The sequence below is a fragment of the Scyliorhinus torazame genome, chromosome 1 (genome assembly GCF_047496885.1).
Source record: "Scyliorhinus torazame isolate Kashiwa2021f chromosome 1, sScyTor2.1, whole genome shotgun sequence".
NCBI lineage: Eukaryota > Metazoa > Chordata > Chondrichthyes > Carcharhiniformes > Scyliorhinidae > Scyliorhinus > Scyliorhinus torazame.
The window spans coordinates 8,321,941-8,340,168 of NC_092707.1; the positions used below are offsets into that span (position 1 = coordinate 8,321,941).

The 18,228-nt window shown below is 52.0% G+C and overlaps 1 protein-coding gene across 2 annotated transcripts in view; it reads left to right on the top strand.

Moving 5' to 3' along the window:
- adgrd1 (adhesion G protein-coupled receptor D1) overlaps positions 1–18,228 on the top strand; it is an 850,441-nt gene that overhangs the window by 352,283 nt on the left and 479,930 nt on the right. For both annotated transcript variants that reach the window (XM_072517886.1, XM_072517956.1), the window contains one exon: positions 3,868–4,009. In XM_072517886.1, the coding sequence (XP_072373987.1) occupies positions 3,868–4,009 (142 nt within the window). The remainder of the gene's footprint in view (positions 1–3,867; positions 4,010–18,228) is intronic.

An 18,228-nucleotide genomic window follows, 5' to 3' on the forward strand; every position in this document is an offset into this window, starting at 1 on the left:
TTTCCCGACGGCGTGGGGCTGCCCCACAATGGGAAACCCCATTGACCGGCCGGTGTTACGGAGACTCCCGCTGGCCGGTCGGGGCAGAAATGTGGCGGGGCGGGTAGGAGAATTTCGCCCCCTGCTGTTTGGTGAATTGGACATTCTGAATGGTTCCTCTGTGTACCCGAACAGGCGCCGGAATGTGGCAACTAGGGGATTTTCACAATAACGTCATTGCAGTGTTAATGTAAGCCGACTTGTGAAAATAATAAAAATTATTATTATTATAATATCCATATTTATTTTGCACACGAGCCTCCTCCCACACTTGGAGCGGGATTCTCCCTTCCCGCGGCAGAGTAGTGGTGCCGGCCCCGCCGCAACATGGCGTAGGAGTACAGGGGCCGGCGCGTAGGAAAAGAGACCCCCAGCTAGAGAGGCCGGCCCACCGATTGGTGGGCCTCGATCGCGGGCCAAGTCCCCATTGCATTTCTTGGTGAACGTCCCGTGTTCTGGTCCGTTTCACAAGCGGAGGCATCTTCTCTGCATCGACCCTATCAGCCCCTTGCACGATTTAAGCAATCTCTAGCGCGTCGCTTCGCCAGCCCTCTCTTTGCCAGAGGACAGAAGATCCTCAGCCTGTCCAATCATGCCCGACAATGACAACCTCCCAGTCCTGACGTCATGCTTTTAACCATTTCTTGCACCTCCCCCAGTGCCATGGATTGTTTCGACAATACGGAGCCCAGAACAATGCTCCGTGCGGTCTGCGCACGTTGAACTATTTCAAAAAATGGTGGGAAAGCGCATCGGGTTTGGCAGCATCTGCAGAGGCAACCAGTCCAGAGATGTGGTGGGCAGCCTTGCTCCCTGTCTGAAAAGACCCCTACCGTGCCACCTGATTTTACACCCCCCCCTCTCCCCACCCCATCACTCTGAGGGAGAGGGAGTGATGGGAAAATTCGGCTCACTTTGATGATCTAGCTTACACCTTCAAGGTCTGAAGGTCTGAAATGTTCAGGCAGTTTGTGGAGAGAGACATGCTGAGTGTTTTCAGCATTTTCCCGCTTTGTTTCAAATTTGCAGCGTCCACAATATTTTCCTTTTTTAAAAACGTAAACTCCCTCCCTTTTCAATCCCCTCTCTCCAGAGAGGAACCCCCCGTGTATTTATTGTTGACCATTAACTGCGTCATTACTTTGTGTATCTATACCCGAAACTAGGAAACCCATTTGGTGTTGCTCCATCAGGTTCCCGTTCAATTAGAATTAGATTTGGTTCGAGCTAGCTTATGTGTTTTGTGGAGTGTTTCTGAATGTGTGGAGGGCAGTCCCGTTGGATCTCTGTTCTTGGGGAATGTGTTTCTTCAGCAACCTCTGCATTCCTGTGAGAGACAAACGGTTGTGTTTGACGAATAGTTGCTTGTGCATCTCTGCTGAACTTGGTTTAATAGATAAATGTTACACTTAGGAATGTGCTGAAGAAGATACATTGCATTAAAACCCAGAGTCGAAATGGTCTTCTGCTTTTTATCACATGTTCCACTTGAACAATTTAAAAAATATATGTAATTGTCAGTTCCTTTGCATGAAAATGGGGCTGGTTTAGCATACTGGGCTAAATCGCTGGCTTTGAAAGCAGACCAAGGCAGGCCAGCAGCACGGTTCAATTCCCGTACCAGCCTCCCCGAACAGGCGCCGGAATGTGGCGACTAGGGGCTTTCCACAGTAACTTTATTTGAAGCCTACTTGTGACAATAAGCAATTTTCATTTCATTTCAAATAATAATCATGGCCGGGATTCTCTGGCTATTGGGATTCTCTTCCCTTCTGACAGCGCACCCCTGCCTGTGGGGTTCCCGATGGTGTGGGGTAGCTTCAATGGGAAATCCCATTGAATCCAAGAAACACGCAACGAGGGTAACGGAAGAACCCGCCCTTTATCCTGCGCATTGAGCTGAAAATGGAAGTTTCCATATCAAGGTTGGCACCACCGGCTCTCTTTGAGGCTTCTCCCCTTCTGCTCACACCCGTTTGCGAACGGGAAACTTGCTTGTGCCCAGGCAGGTGGCTGCAGTGTGTGATATGTCCTGGATCGCTGAATCGTCACGCACTCACACCACAAACAGACCCGAATGCAGGTCAAATGGGGGCCGGTTTAGCTCCGTGGGCTGGACGGCTAGTTTGTGATGCAGATCGAGGCCAGCCGCGTGGGTTCAATTCCACTAGCGGCTGAGGTTATTCATGAGGGTTTCCGCCTTCTCCACCTCACCCCTCGCCTGAGGTGTGGTGGCCCTCAGGTTAAATCACCACCAGTCAGCTCCCCCCCCCTCCAAGGGGAAAGCAGCCGATGGTCACCTGGGACTGTGGCGACTTGACGTTTATTTTAATGCAGATGACATTCAGCATGGGGAATTGTAACGTGATGCATTTTGGACGGGTGTGTGGGAAGGGGCGATATTACCAAAATGGTACAGTTTCACTCAGAGCGCAGGGGCAGGGAGAATACGTGATGTGTGTAAAATAATCCTTGATGTTGGTAATACAAGTTTATGAGACGGTTAAAAAAAAGGTGGCAAAATTAGCTCCATAGAGACAGTGGGCACGATTTAACTACAAAAACCGAGTCCATTTTGGGTGGGATTTGCAGGGTCGTACCCGGCGCTGTTATTCAATGGCACTCTGTTTTTGTTTTGGGCTCCGGTGGGGAACACCCCCCAAAGTCCTCGAGCCCCCCCCACCCCCAACAACCCACTACATATGGCAAGGCACCCCCGGGTCCGATTCACAGCATGGGCAAATGCCAGCATGGTTCCTTGGCGTTGCCAGCCTAACACCCTGCCAGCCTGGCAGTGCCACCTCAAGCTGGCAACCGGGTGGCACTGTCAAGGTGCCCAGGTGGCACCAACAGTGTCAGGGCGCCAGCCTGGACAGTGGCCGATCACCCGGGGGTCTCCGATCGCTTGGAGGACCCCCCCCCCCCACCCCAAGTGCCGTTTCATCTGGTCTCCATTTTGTGTGGACCAGTGCTAAACGGCGCCCGAATGGGGTGCCCAACAATACCCGCTCGTCCACCAAGACTGGTGGAGTAGCTTGGACAGACACACCTATACACCACCCCTCTCAAACCCCACCCCCACCCCACCCCACTCCTGAACCCACCCACACTGAGCTTGGGAGCAGAAACCCCCCCAACACAGCAGCAAATGATTGAGAATTGTCCAAATTTACAAAATGCTTCATTTGGGCATCAGAATAGGTGTTGCCTGTGATTCCTTGCACCGTCAAATAGTCCCAGATGGCCATAGGTTGCTTTCCCTATGAGGGGGAGAGCTGACTGGTGGTGATTTAACTTGAGGGTCACCATACCTCGGGTGAGGGACAGGGTTGAGAAGGCGGGGCCTTCACGAGGAACCTACTGGCCAGCTTACCTCAGTTGGCTGGACAGCTGGTTGGTGATGCAGAGTGAAGCCAATAGAGTGGGTTCAATTCCCGTATGTGGTAGTCACCACATGTGTATTACATGTATTACGGGCACTGCCCGTATATTAGAGATACAAGGGTAAATCCCTGCCTGCTGGCTCCGCCCATTAGGCGGGGTATAAATGTGTGTGCTCACCGTGCTGCAGCCATTCTGGTTCCAGCTACAGGAGGCACAACATCTTTGCTCAATAAAGCCTCGATTATTCCACTACTCTGGTCTTTGTGGTAATTGATAGTGCATCACCCTACCAGCTGAGGGATGGGGACCACGATGTAGGAAACCTGTGAGTAGCCGGTGCGACACTCCTCCCAGAAAGGGAGGGTAACATTTTGTTCTTTTTGTATAATGTGGCGCTGATGTTCTCGAACGTTACCTTTAATGTGCATCGCGTTCTCGTTTCAGAATTAGTGAATCAGTGCTCCACAAAGACCACAAGATCACGGTGATGAGCTACATCATCTCGCTGAAAATCGAACCGCCTCCATCGCTTTCTCACAACCTCTCCGGATCCCCTCTGACCTCGATAACACTGAGCCACAAGCTGGTAAGATACTGAACACCGAATAGTCGACCAGGAGTGGAACGCTGAGCCCCTCTCTCTCCTCTCCCTTGTGCATTCATTCCAAATACCTTTCACCCAAGGTTTGCTGGAGTGCCAACATTGGAAATTAGCAGCCGGATTGTTACAGAGATCATTAAATGTTATAAAAGCAAAGTGAAGCTTGTTGACAGCCCGTCAGAGGGAAGCTGCCCCTTCCTGGGAATGCTGTTCCAAAGTTACTGACAGAATTCACAAGGATATTGGGATGCTGGGGTCATGTCCACGATATCATTGGGAGCGTGTACTGGTGAATTGAGGCGACAGTTTTAAATATCCGCCTCCTCCCTCCCTTCCCCGCTCCCGGAGACCTTTAAACAGATTCCCCACTGTCTGTGTGACATCAGGAAATTGCCCAGTCCGTAGGTGGTCTACCTTTCCTGGGTTACCCCAGAGGTTCCGGGAATTACACCGCCCGGAATTCTGCTGTGGATAACAACCCAAGAGAAAAGTCTGAGGCTGCATTAGAAAAAGTACGTGCCTTCATCTTCAGGGAATCATAGAATTCACAGTGCAGAAGGAGGCCATTCGGCCCATCGAGTCTGCACCGGCCCTTGGAAAGAGCACCCTACCCAAGCCCACGTCTCCACCCTATCCCCGTGACCCAGCAAATCTTCTCTGAACACTGTTGTCCATTAGTGACGCAGGCGTTGGATGTTGCACGTTGGCAGGCTGGTTGTGGGTGAGGGCCAGGGTGGGTGGGGGCAGTTGGGGGCCGAGGGGCCTCTGGAATGAGTCCAACCCGGCTTGGCAACTCCATTGCGGAGCTTCACCAAGGCCGATGCCGGGAAAGGCTGCCGGCATGGTCCACAGGCCGGAAACCGGTAATTTTGCGCCTGCCATTTCTTTTTCTACCAAAGTGACGTCAAGTACGAACGGCCAATCTGCCCTGTTAAAAAGTAAATTTTAGTGACAGCTGGGGCTGGAGAAGAGGGTGCCCTGGAGATTCTTGAACTTGCAAGTGCTTGGCAATGTTACCTGTGTGTGCAGCAGCGTTGAATCTGACGGTGAATGAGGCGCGTCAGGAACAGCTGGTCTGGGACAGGGCGGTTTAACTTTCGGAACCGAAGCCGGAGGGAGGAACTGTCAAGCGCCCTGGTAAGGGGGAGGGGTGGGGTTGGGAGGGGGGGTTGGTATGAGAAAGAGAGTGCCTCCTGTCACCATGGGAACCACATAAGCTATCTGAAAGCAATTTAGCTTTCAGATTTGAAACTTGAGAACACTAAATCCAATCCCCGTTCCTGCAGGTTTTTTCCAACGTTGGCCCAATGTATCGCTCTTGTGCTGTTGAGCATCTGATCTGGTGAAATACTCGCCCGCACTTCAGGAGCCAGCGTTGCGACAGTCTTTCAGGAGGGGGCATTAAACTGAGGCCTGGTGGGTGAAAAGAACCCACAGCCATAACTACAAAGAGTTTGGTTAGGTGGGTGGGGGGTGGGGGGGGGGGGGGGGGGGGGGGTGGGGGGGGGTTTGTACCCGGTGTTCCTGCCTATATTTATTCCCTCACCGACTAATCACTACTTATCTGGTCAACGTCTCACTGTGGGATCTTGCTGAGCACCGACTGGGTTGGCAAGCTTCTCGCTTTGTAACACCTCGGGAGCCCCTGGGCCTGCTGAGGTTGTGAAGGGTGTGAGTCTTCCTCGAGGCCTTCACTCCAGGCTGCTTTCAGGCCACCCGCTGATATTTGCAGTTCTTGGTGAGAGGTTGGAGGATTTGAAGGAGCTGTGTAGGACGACAGTGCGAAGATGTTATCCGACAAGGCCAACATGTGGCAGAGAGAGAGTTGGCAGCGAGTTACTCTGTACTTAACTGACTGACAATATAAGTGGTGCCCCGCTTGTGTCTGGCTTTTGTGCTGACGCTGGTCTGATTTTGGCTTGGTACTGTTTTATGAAGTCTGAAATAAGTTTGGGTTTAATTTGTGTTAGTTTTACATGTCACCTGATTGTTTTCATTCATCACCCAATGTTAATCAGGCCAAGTTTCCACAAAGTGGGTAATGTCATGACTTATTGTTCAATCTCCCAAACTCAAATCCCCCTGGATAATGTCCCAATGGGTAGGGGCCCACTTTGGCACCATGATCAATAATTACCCTTTTCTCACAAGCACCAGCCTGTATTTATTTAGCACCTTCGATGAGATAAATGAAACAAAATGAAATGAAAATCGCTTATTGTCACGAGTAGGCTTCAATGAAGTTACTGTGAAAAGCCCCTAGTCGTCACATTCGGGCGCCTGTTCGGGGAGGCTGGTACGGGAATCGAACCGTGCTGCTGGCCTGCCTTGGTCTGCTTTCAAAGCCAGCGATTTAGCCCTGTGCTAAACTAAATCATCCCAATCCCAAATCATCCTAAATTACGAGAGCTTTACAAAATTAGGATTTGATATTGAGGCACACACCAGGGTACATGGTGAAAAACTGGGTCAGCGAAGTAGGGTGTATTGAGTGTCCGAATGCAGGAGAGAGACTGGGGGTCGGGGTGGGGGAGAGCGGAGGGGCTGAGAGAGGGAATTCCAGAGTTAAAACCTAAAGAGCTGAAGGCATGGGAGCCAATGGCAGAGGGATTAAAATTGGGGATGCTTAAGACGGCAGAATCATATGAGCCCAGGGGCTAGATTTTCCGATTTTCAGGCTATGTCTGTCGCCGGCTTGGGAACGGTGGCCTTTTATGTCCGGAAATTCGGCGCGAAACGGCCACCAATCCTCCGTTTGGCTGGGGGCTAGCAGGCGCGCAGCGTAGACCACCCAGCTCTAGCTGCCGATACGGGTGGAGAATTGCCGGGTCCGTGGCCGGGCCGTGCAACATGGCGCCGGCCACATGCGGAGCTGGCCTGCAAAATAGTGCCCCCACTTTGGCCAGCTCGCGACCCCTGGCCCACCTCCAAACAGTGCCCCTAGCCACTGCCAAAGTCCCCCCCTGCCCGCGGATCGGCTCTCCCCCGACTGTGGCGGAGCTGGACTGAGTCTGCAACCGCCACGCCGAGTTCCCGACAAATGATAGCACACGCGGCGACGCCGTCGGGAACTCGGCCCGTTGGGGGCGGAGCATCGTGGGGAGGCGTGTCTCAGGCAACGCCCTGAGGCCGTTGATACGGCACGCAGCGTACTCTCCGTGTACGGCGCTCTGCGTACTCCCAGAGTACGCCGTTTTGGAAGGGGGTGGAGCATTGCGAAAGCAGCGCCGCCCCCAATTTCGTCGGAAACGTTGATTCTCCGGCCGATCGCCGAAGGCGATATCAGCGTCGGCGACCGGACAATCCCGCCCCAGATATCTCAAAAGGTTGGTGGAGCGGAGATAACAGAGGGTCGATGAGTTCACGTGGTATATCTGGACTTCCAAACGGTGTTTTTGAAAGTGCCACAGAATGAACTTGTCAGCAAATTGAAGGTCTTGCGCAGGCGTCGAGAAACACTCCCCTAAACGCACCGTCCAGTGGATATTAACATGAGTCGGCTGAATCGCGCCGGACATTGGAGTAGAACAAGGCACAGGGTTTTTAAACTCTGGGTTCATAGCCAGGACTCAGGCCTGTGAAGAAAGGCCTCGCCATTTAAAAACCCGAAGACATGACCGTAGTGGGTCGGATCTCGAATAACGACGAGTCCGAATACAGGAGGGAGATAGAGAACCTAGTGGAGTGGTGTAGCGACAACAATCTCTCCCTCAATGCCAGCAAAACTAAAGAGCTGGTAATTGACTTCAGGAAGCAAAGTACTGTACACACCCCTGTCAGCATCAACGGGGCCGAGGTGGAGATGGTTAGCAGTTTCAAATTCCTAGGGGTGCACATCTCCAAAAATCTGTCCTGGTCCACCCACGTCGCGCTATCACAAAGAAAGCACAAGAGCGCCTATCATTCCTCAGGAAAGTAAGGGAATTCGGCATGTCCACACTGACTTTTGATTTGATTTTGATTTTATTGTCACACGTACCGAAGTACAGTGAAAAGTATTTTTCTGTGGCCGAGGGAACGTACACAGCACGTACATAGTAGACAAAAGAATAATCAACAGGGAACATTGACAATTGATACATCGACAAACAGTGATCAGTTACAGTGCGGAGCAAGGGCCAAACAAAGCAAATACATGAGCAAGAGCAGCATAGGGCATCGTGAATAGTGTTCTTACAGGGAACAGATCAGCCCGAGGGGGAGTCGTTGAGGAGTCTAGTAGCTGTGGGGAAGAAGCTGTTCCTGTGTCAGGATGTGCGGGTCCTCCGACTTCTGTACCTTCTGCCTGATGGAAGGGTCTGGATAAGGCAAAGCCTGGGTGGGAGGGGTCTCTGATAATGCTGTCTGCCTTCCTGAGGCAGCGGGAGGTGAAGACAGAATCAATGTGGGGGTGGCAAGCTTGTGTGATGCGTTGGGCTGAGTTCACCACATTCTGCAGTTTCTTGCGATCTTGGGCCGAGCAGTTGCCATACCAAGCTGTGATGCAGCTGGATAGGATGCTCTCTATCGTACATCTGTCGAAGTTTGTGAGAGTCGATGCAGACATGACGAATTTCTTTAGCTTCCATAGGAAGTGGAGACGTTTCATAGATTTTAGAGAATTTACAGTGCAGAAGGAGGCCATTCGGCCCATCGAGTCTGTACCGGATCTTGGAAAGAGCACCCTACCCAAGCCCACACTTCCACCCTATCCCCATAACCCAGTAACCCCACCCAACACTAAGGGCAATTTTGGACACTAAGGGCAATTTAGCATGGCCAATCCACCTAACTTGCACATCTTTGGACTGTGGGAGGAAACTGGAGCACCCGGAGTAAACCCACGCACACACGGGGAGGATGTGCAGACTCCGCACAGACAGTGACCCAAGCCGGGAATCGAACCTGGGACCCTGGAGCTGTGAAGCAACTGTGATACCGTGCTGCCCACAATGTTGTTGGGCTTTCTTGACTGTTGCATCAACGTGAGTGGACCAGGACAGACTGTTGGTGATGGTGACCCCCAGGAACTTAAAGCTATCGACCATCTCCACTTCAGAGCCAATGATGCAGACGGGAGTGTGTGTCGTGCTATGCTCTTACCAACTTTTACAAATGCACCATAGAAAGCATCCTATCGGGCTGCATCACAGCCTGGTATGGCAACTGTTCGGCCCAGGACCGCAAGAAACTTCAGAGAGTCGTGAACACCGCCCAGTCCATCGCATGAACCTGCCTCCCATCCATTGACTCCATCTACACCTCCCGCTGCCTGGGGAAGGCGGGCAGCATAATCAAAGATCCCTCACACCCGGCTTACTCACTCTTCCAACGTCTTCCATCGGGCAGGAGATACCAAAGTCTGAGAACACGCACGAACAGACTCAAAAACAGCTTCTTCCCCAGTGACACCAGACTCCTGAATGACCCTCTTATGGACTGAACTGATCTCTCCATGCATCTTCTCTACTGAGTAGTACTACACTCCTGTGTGCTTCACCCGATACCTGTGTCTATGTATTTACATTGTGTATTTCACGTTTGCCCTATTATGTGATTTCTTTTCATGTACGCAATGATCTGCCTGGACTGTACGCAGAACAATTCTTTTGACTGTACCTCGGTACACACGACAATAAACCCACCCAATCCAATCTGAAAACCATAAACAGATCAACAGTCCAGCGGGAGCAGATTCAATAGTAAATTCAGAGAATTGTCGGGGGGGGGGGGGGGGGGGGGGGGGGAGATGCAGAATTATGTGATGGAAGTGTTGGCGCGTGGGGCCAATTGGATAGTTTTCAAAGGGCTGGCATGAACGTAATGGGCCGAATGGCTTTCTGTATTATCCTGTTCAATTTATGTTGAGTCTTTTCTTTCCTTTATTCGTGGATTAAACGTTAAAGATCCAATTAACTGAGGCACCGTTCACACCAAGTGGTGACCTTGCAGTTCCTCTGAAGATTGCAGATTAAATCGTCTGTATGGAAATTGGGTATTATCCTGTACGAATCCTGGTGTGTAAATTGATGATGATCGGGCCTTTGCTCATCCAGGTCTGACAGTGGAAGGTGAAGTATTGAAATGGTCAATGGAGGAATAAGGAAGAATTAAAGGGGATTGGATTTCACATGACGAGCAAGGATGGTGATCCTGCTCAGAAGCCTCACCGTCTCTCACCCAGAAAATCATTTGAAAACGGAGATTGTGCTTCACACAGCAATAACTGAGCAGCATTCTGAGTTCGAGCAAGTAGGAGAGAGCTGGGAATAGGTCACAATTCAACTCCGCAATGTCCAGGCTTAATATGCTGTCAGACTAAAGGCAGATTATTAAAACTAAGTGCAACATTGGGAGTTGCAGTGCATTTCAAGGCAGTTTTGTGAGTTATAGGCGTACTTTGTCTTTAATTTCACTCCCCTTGGTTACCGTAACCAACACTTACCCATAAACATGAAATATTGCAGCCATTTCCCAATGGAAAGTACAAAGGAACTCTTCCCCTTTGCTGTCTGAAGTACACAGTCAGGGTAACAGGCAGCTAAATACAGTGGGCTGGATTCTCCGGTCCTGTGTGTGATCCACAACGGGAAAATCGGCAGGAAACCCTCACCGATTCCGGTACCGGTGAGGGACTAGCACCGGCACCGCGTGAAACACCCGCGGAACGCGTGCTAAACGGCCGGAGAATTGCCGGGTCCCGTGCTGCACATGCGCAGGGCTGACAAGCTGCGGCCGCGCGCGCCTGCACATACGCACCAGACATGCCAGAATGAATGGCGCCGGCCTTGCTGGACCCCAGAACCGCCTGTCATGATATTCAGATAAACATCATGGTGCAAACACTCAGACACACTGATGGACAGATCAACAGACCAATCAATACACACGCAACATCACAGCCAATCACAAGCAAGAGCAGACACACTATAAAAGGGGGAACACGACACATTCCAGCAGGAGACAGCTCAGGGCACAGAGCTCACAGCAAGCCACTCAGACATCCACCATGTGCTGAGTGCTTCTCCAAGATAGTGTTAGGGCTGGGTCCACAGGTTAGAGGGTAATGAACGAATCGCAGTAACCAGTTTACAAATGTTAGTACTGTTAGTAATAAAACTGAGTTGCACCTTCCGCAACCGTGTTGGTTCGTCTGTGTAGCAGAGCACCCAACACGACATGGTACCAGGAGTGGGGTCCAATACCTGTGAGACCTACCTATGCATCTTCAGGAATCCGCCATCCTGCGCCATGGACACCATCAGCCCGCTGCAGCCGCTCCAAATCGCTGGAAACCTCGGCGTCAACTGGAAGCTGTTTAAACAGCGCTTCCAGTTCTTCCTAGAAGCCACAGAAAGGGAGAATGCTTCGGACACCAGGAAAATCGCCCTCCTCCTCTCCACGGCAGGGCAGCACGCCATCCACATCTACAACTCCCTGGTGTTCGCAGAAGGTGAGGACAAGACGAAGTACAAGACGGTCTTTCTCAAACTCGAGCAACACTTCAGCGTTGAGGTAAATGAGAGTTTCGAGAGGTATCTCTTCCAGCAGCGCCTGCAGGGTAAGGGTGAGCCTTTTCAATCTTTCCTGACACACCTCCGTATCCTCGCGCAGTCCTGCGGTTACGAGGCCACCTCCGATTCCATGATTCGGGACCAGATAGTTTTTGGGGTCACCTCGGGCACCCTACGCCAGCAGCTCCTCAAAATTAAAAGCCTCATCCTAGCCACCGCCATCGAAGCCTGCGTCCTCCATGAAAACACGACCAGCCACTACTCCCAATTCCAAGCGGCCGAATCGGCACGGCAGGGGTCCTACGCGGCCGAATCGGCACGGCAGGCGTCCTACAAGGCCGAGCGGGTCCAGTCAATCGAGTTCCTCCCGACCTGTGGCCCAGACGCGGGCGGCCATTTTGCGCGCTTTTCGCAGCCTCCAGCGCTTGTACGCGCCAAAAGAGACGTCGACGCAGAGGGACGTGACGCGCAGGCACGCTCTACGCAGGACCGAACTGCGCATGCGCGATGGCGCAACGAATGCCATGACGCCACAACGTGCGGCAACTGTGGATCCGCACATTTAAAGCGGCAATGTCCAGCAAAGAACCGACAATGCCTCCGCTTAGGCAAGATGGGCCACTACGCTGCCTGCTGCCGAGCAGCTCAACCTGCCAACGCTCCCCAATTCCGCCAACCTCGCAGGGACGTGCGCACCATTCAGCCTCCATACACCGAGTCATACCAGGACGACATACAGACGGTATTCCACTGAATCATGGAACAGATGATGGAGGGCATCGAAGGGGTGGGCGTCTATGTTGACGACGTCATCACCTGGTCCACCACACCACAGGAGCACATCAGTCGTCTCCAGCGCGTCTTCGAGCGGATACGGGAACACGGCCTGCGCCTCAACCGAGCAAAGTGCTCCTTTGGCCAAACTGAGGTAAAGTTTCTGGGGGACCATATATCCCGGCCAGGGGTCCGTCCGGATGCAGACAAGGTGAGCGCTATTACAGCCATGCCGAATCGGCACGGCAGGGGCCCTACGCTTTCTTGGCATGGTCAACTTCCTGAGGAAGTTTATTCCCAACCTTGCCTCCCACACAACGGCTCTTCGCCACCTAGTTAAGAAGTCCACGGAGTTCCAGTGGCTGCCCGCACACCAGAAGGAATGGGAGGAGCTCAAAATTAAGCTCACCAACGCCCCAGTATTGGCGTTCTTCGTCACCTCTCGGGATACGAAGATCTCGACTGAAGCCAGCCAGTCCGGCATTGGGGCGGTACTCCTACAGCAGGATGACACTGCATCATGGGCCCCGGTCGCCTATGCCTCGCGGGCCATGACCCCCCACAGAACAGCACTATGCGCAGATCGAGAAGGAGTGCCTGGGTTTGTTGACCGGAATAGATAAGTTCCATGATTACGTGTATGGTCTCCCCCAGTTTACCGTGGAAACCGACCATCGCCCCCTGGTCAGCATCATACATAACGACCTTGACGAGATAACCCTTCCCCTCCAGCGCATCCTGCTCAAGCTCCGGAGGTATGACTTCCAACTGGTCTACGCCCTGGGTAAGGACCTCATCATTGCGGATGCCCTATCTAGAGCAGTGAGCACACCGCCAGATTTGGAGGGGTTCGTCTGTCAAGTCGAAGCGCAGGTGGCGTTCACATCGGCAAATCTGCCAGCTTACGATTCAAGTCTGGCCCGTATTCGCCGGGAGACTGCGGCTGACCCCCTTCTACAACATGTGATGCGCCACATGACGGGAGGGTGGCTCAAAGGACAGTGCCCACAATTATACAATGTCCGGGACGACTTGGCCGTCATTGACGGTGTCCTCCTAAAGCTGGACCGGATTGTGATTCCACACAGCATGCACAAGCTGGTCCTCGACCAACTACACAAAGGCCATCTCGGGGTTGAGAAGTGCAGACGGAGGGCCCGAGAAGCTGTGTACTGGCCGGGCATCAGCGACGACATCGCTCAACTGCCCCACCTGCCAAAGGTTTCAGCCGGCGCAACCCCCTGAGACGCTTCAGCCCCATGAGCTGGTGACGTGCCCCTGGGCGAAGGTGGGTGTGGACCTCTTTCATGCGCTTGGCAGGGACTACGTAATCATCATAGATTACTTTTCAAATTATCCAGAGGTCATACGCCTGCACAATTTAACATCGTCCGCTGTCATAAGGGCCTGCAAAGACACCTTCGCTCGCCACGGCATTCCGATTACTGTCATGTCGGACAATGGGCCCTGTTTTGCCAGCCAGGAATGGTCGTCCTTTGCTGCTTCGTATGGCTTCACACACGTGACGTCCAGCCCTCTGCATCCCCAGTCAAATGGAAAGGCGGAGAAGGGCGTTCTTATCGTCAAGCGTCTCCTCTGCAAGGCTGCTGCTGCCGGATCGGATTTCTGCTTAGCCCTGCTGGCCTATCGCTCGGCCCCACTAGCCACTGGCCTCTCACCAGCCCAGCTGTTGATGGGTCGCGCCCTCAGGACCACTGTGCCATTCATTCTTGTCCTTACACTCAACCACAGTCCAGTACTGCAAAGGATGCGACAGCAGCGTGCTCAGCAGAGGGTGGCACACGACACTCGGACAACTGATCTTCCTGCCTTGGCGCCTGGAGACAACGTCCGCATCCACCTACCAGAGGGTGGCTGGTCGGCAACTGCCGAGGTTCTCCGCCGCGTGGCTCCCCGCTCGTTCCTGGTTCGCATGCCTGATGGCTCCATTCGCCGGCGCAATCGCCGGGCTCTTCGCCTGCTTCCACGTCGCTACGTGATCATACGCCGGTGCCATGCCCTCCTGTTGTTCCTGATGTCGACTTCGTGGAGCATCCTGCCACCATGCCCATTCCTCTGCTGCCTGTGGCAAGGCCCATTCCTCAGCCGGTGGTTCCTGACCCACCCTTGAGGCGGTCAACCCAAATTTGTCGCCCACCTACTAGGCTGGACTTATGAGCCTGTTTGAACATTGGACTCACTAAAAGTTTTATGCCACTATGTTAATAAGTTTCTCTTTTGTCGTTACAGGAGTTTGTTTTGATGCTTGATGTTTACACTTGTTTTGTTGATGGTACAACCTCATTGCTATGTTGCACCTGACACCTTCCTTTGTATATAGTTTAGCCTCATGTACATGTTGTAGATATTGCACACACACATTCAGCTGCACTCAGTACACATCTATATTTATTACCACATAGGCACATATTCTTGTAAAAAAGGGGGGATGTCATGATATTCAGATAAACATCATGGTGCAAATACACATACACACTGATGAACAGATCAACGGACCAATCAATACACACGCAACATCACAGCCAATCACAAGCAAGAGCAGACACACTATAAAAGGGGGAACACGACACTTCCGATTCATTCCAGCAGGAGACAGCTCAGGGCACAGAGCTCACAGCAAGTCACTCAGACATCCGCCATGTGCTGAGTGCCTCTCCAAGATAGTGTTAGGGCTGGGTCCACAGGTTAGAGGGTAATGAACGAACCGCAGTAACCAGTTTACAAATGTTAATATTGTTAGTAATAAAACTGAGTTGTACCTTCCGCAACCGTGTTGGTTCGTCTGTGTAGCAGAGCACCCAACACGACACCGCCCACCCCGAATCCACAGCCCAGCCCCTGGCCACCCCCCACCAGTCCCCCCCAGCCCTGGCGGAAGCCCCCTGGCCTGTGGCATGGATCTCAGCCGAGTGGGGCGGTGCTGGACACTGTCCGCACGCCCTCTCTCTCCGCAGCCAGCACGTCCGCTCCCGACCGCTGGGACCACATTGAATGAAGTTGACATTGAATTAAGTTGAGCACTCGGGATTAATTCAGCCCAACTGGGCTGAGTCTTGAAAACGAGATATGTGTAGGGCTATGGGCGGAGTGGGGTTAATTAATTAAATAACTCTTTCAAAGAGCTGTCACAGGTCTGCTGGCCCGAATGGCCTGCCTTTGTACTGGGCTGTTCCATGAAAAACAGCCCCAATGTTTCGTCCTTCTTGTAATGAATCCAATGTTTTTGTTAGAGAGAAGAAGGTTAAGAGGTGACTTAATTGAGGCATACAAGATGATCAGAGGATTGGATAGGGTGGACAGTGAGAGCCTTTTTCCTCGGATGGTGATGTCTAGCACGAGGGGACATAGCTTTAAATTGAGGGGAGATAGATATGGGACAGATGTCAGAGGTAGGTTCTTTACTCAGAGAGTAGTAAGGGCGTGGAATGCCCTGCCTGCAACAGTAGTGGACTCGCCAACACTAAGGGCATTCAAATGGTCATTGGATAGACATATGGACAATAAGGGAATAGTGTAGATGGGCTTTAGAGTGGTTTCACAGGTCGGTGCAACATCGAGGGCCGAAGGGCCAGTACTGCGCTGTAATGTTCTATGTTCTATGTTCTAAATCTGTCCTCCTACCTCAGGACCTTGCCTGCAGCATGGAATCCACAGCATCACAGACAGGCCCAGCAAAGGGTCTGCATAGCTTCATCGTTGATATCCTGATTTTTACATCCAGTCTGTGTGTCCCATAAAGCCAAAAAAGCCCTGGAAAGTTCCTGTTACAACCTCCACTTGAAGCGTGACGCCAAGGGCCCCAGCTATTGGCAGACTGCTCTCACCAGTGGCTTTGACAAGGGTAGGATTGAGCCGCTGAAGTGCGTGCGCTGTTTAAAATCAGCCTCTTCATCCCAAAGCTGCTCCCCACCCAATCTGTGGAGAATTGTCTTTAAATGATCATTGTTTATGCTGTTTAAACAGCTATGTCATTTCTCAAACATTTTTTCATGGGAGAAGTTTGGTTTTCTTTAATTACCCCGGGCTCTGCGGAAAAACAACTGGGAGAATTATTATGGCCTGGTTTTTAATGCCTCGATCCTCAGTTCTGGCAGCAGGGTTTGCAGGGCCGAAGCGGGAATGTCTGTAACCTGGGTTGTAAATGTGTTGGAGGAGATTTTGATCGGGCTCTGGCTGGTGTAAAGGAGCTTTGAATTATTGAGGACAAGACTGGTGGCATTTCACGTTTAATGATGTCATGGAACTTTGAACAATTGGCATCAAACAACGAACAGGTTGTAAATCTGTGCTAATCCACAGTGATTTTCTGGTCGATGTAGCTCTGTGTGTGTGTGTGTGTGCGGATGGCCATGTAATGTTTGACCCCAATAAACCCCATCCTCTCAGTTAGACCTTCTGGGTGAGCTGCTGTTTGGATTGCCGTTTTACTTTTGCACTTTGAAAGCAGTCTTGGGCTGCCTGTCCATTCGAAGTTGACATCTGCTCAGGGTCACAGGCTTCAGTCGCGAGTCTTCATGTTGACTGAACAGGCAACCCTCGACTGTCAGATCTTTGGACACACGGGGCAGGACGTCCCAGGAGGCAGAGAGCAGGATTTACCTCCTTTTCTTCTCTGTTGCTGCTGTGCCTGCCTCACCAGCAAGTCTCTGGGCCTCAGTGTGAAGCAATTTGATGGACAACTTGTTGCATTTTGAACGATTTTTAAAAATATTTGTTCCTGGGATGTGGGTATTGCTGGGGGCTGGGTCAGCATTTATTGTCCATCCCTGAGGGGCATTTAAGAGACAACCACATTGCTGTGGAGTCACATGTAGGCCAGACCGGGTAAGGGCGGCAGATTTCCTTCCCTAAAGGACATGAGTGAACCAGATGTTTTTTGTTCGACAATCCACAATGGTTTCACGGCCACGCTTAGACTTCTAATTCCAGAATTTTATTGAATTCAAATTTCACCATCTGCCCTGGCAGGATTCGAACCCATGGCTCTGGGTCCCGGATAACTAGTCCAGCGACAATATCACTACGCCACTGCCTCCCCATGATGCTTCTCCCAGCTGTCGGTCAATGCTGCAACGTTTCCAGGAGGGCTGCATAGTGGCTTTTTGAAGTGTTTTCTTTGCCTTTCCCTGGACCATCGGCCATTCGAGAGTTGAGAAGACAGGATCTGGTGGGGGAGATGCTTTTCGGACACCCTCAGTGCCCAGCCCATCGCGGTTGGCTTTGCAGGAGTTTTGCCTGAGCATTTGTGGATCTGGCTTCAATAAGGACGCTGGGGTTTGTTTGATGGTCCTCCTCTTGAATCTGGAGGATGGGGCAGAGGCATTGATGATGGAATTTCTCAAACGTTCTTGTACTTCGCTGGTGCACACTCCAGGCCACTCTGCTGTGCAGGAGCTCTGGACATTGAGCGTTTTAAAAATGGCAAGGAGTGAGTTTATTTCCAGTGCAATGTTGCTTGGAACTCCCTCCCTAACAGCACAGTGGATGCACCTACACCACATGGACTGCAACGTTTCAAAGGGGCAGCTCACCACCACCTTCTCAAGGGTAATTTGAGATGGACAATGAATGCTGGCCTAGCCAGCGACGGCCGCATCTCTAGATTGAACAAGTCTGTTGATTAAAAGTATATCACACATGGAAGGTAAGCTCACCACAGTCCCCGAGAACCATCAGCTGCTTTCCCCTTTGAGAGGGGGAGCTGACTCACCACACCTCAGGCGAGGGGCAAGGTTGAGAGGGAGGGGCCTTCATGAATAACCTCAGCTGGTACGGGGATTGAACCCGCGCTGCTGGCCTCGCTCTGCATCACCAACCAGCTGTCCAGCCCACTGAGCTAAACCGGCCCCAGTTCATCTCTCCCTCGGTCAATTGCACCAACTTCAGTCATCAAAGAGAAAGCACAGGGGAATTTCC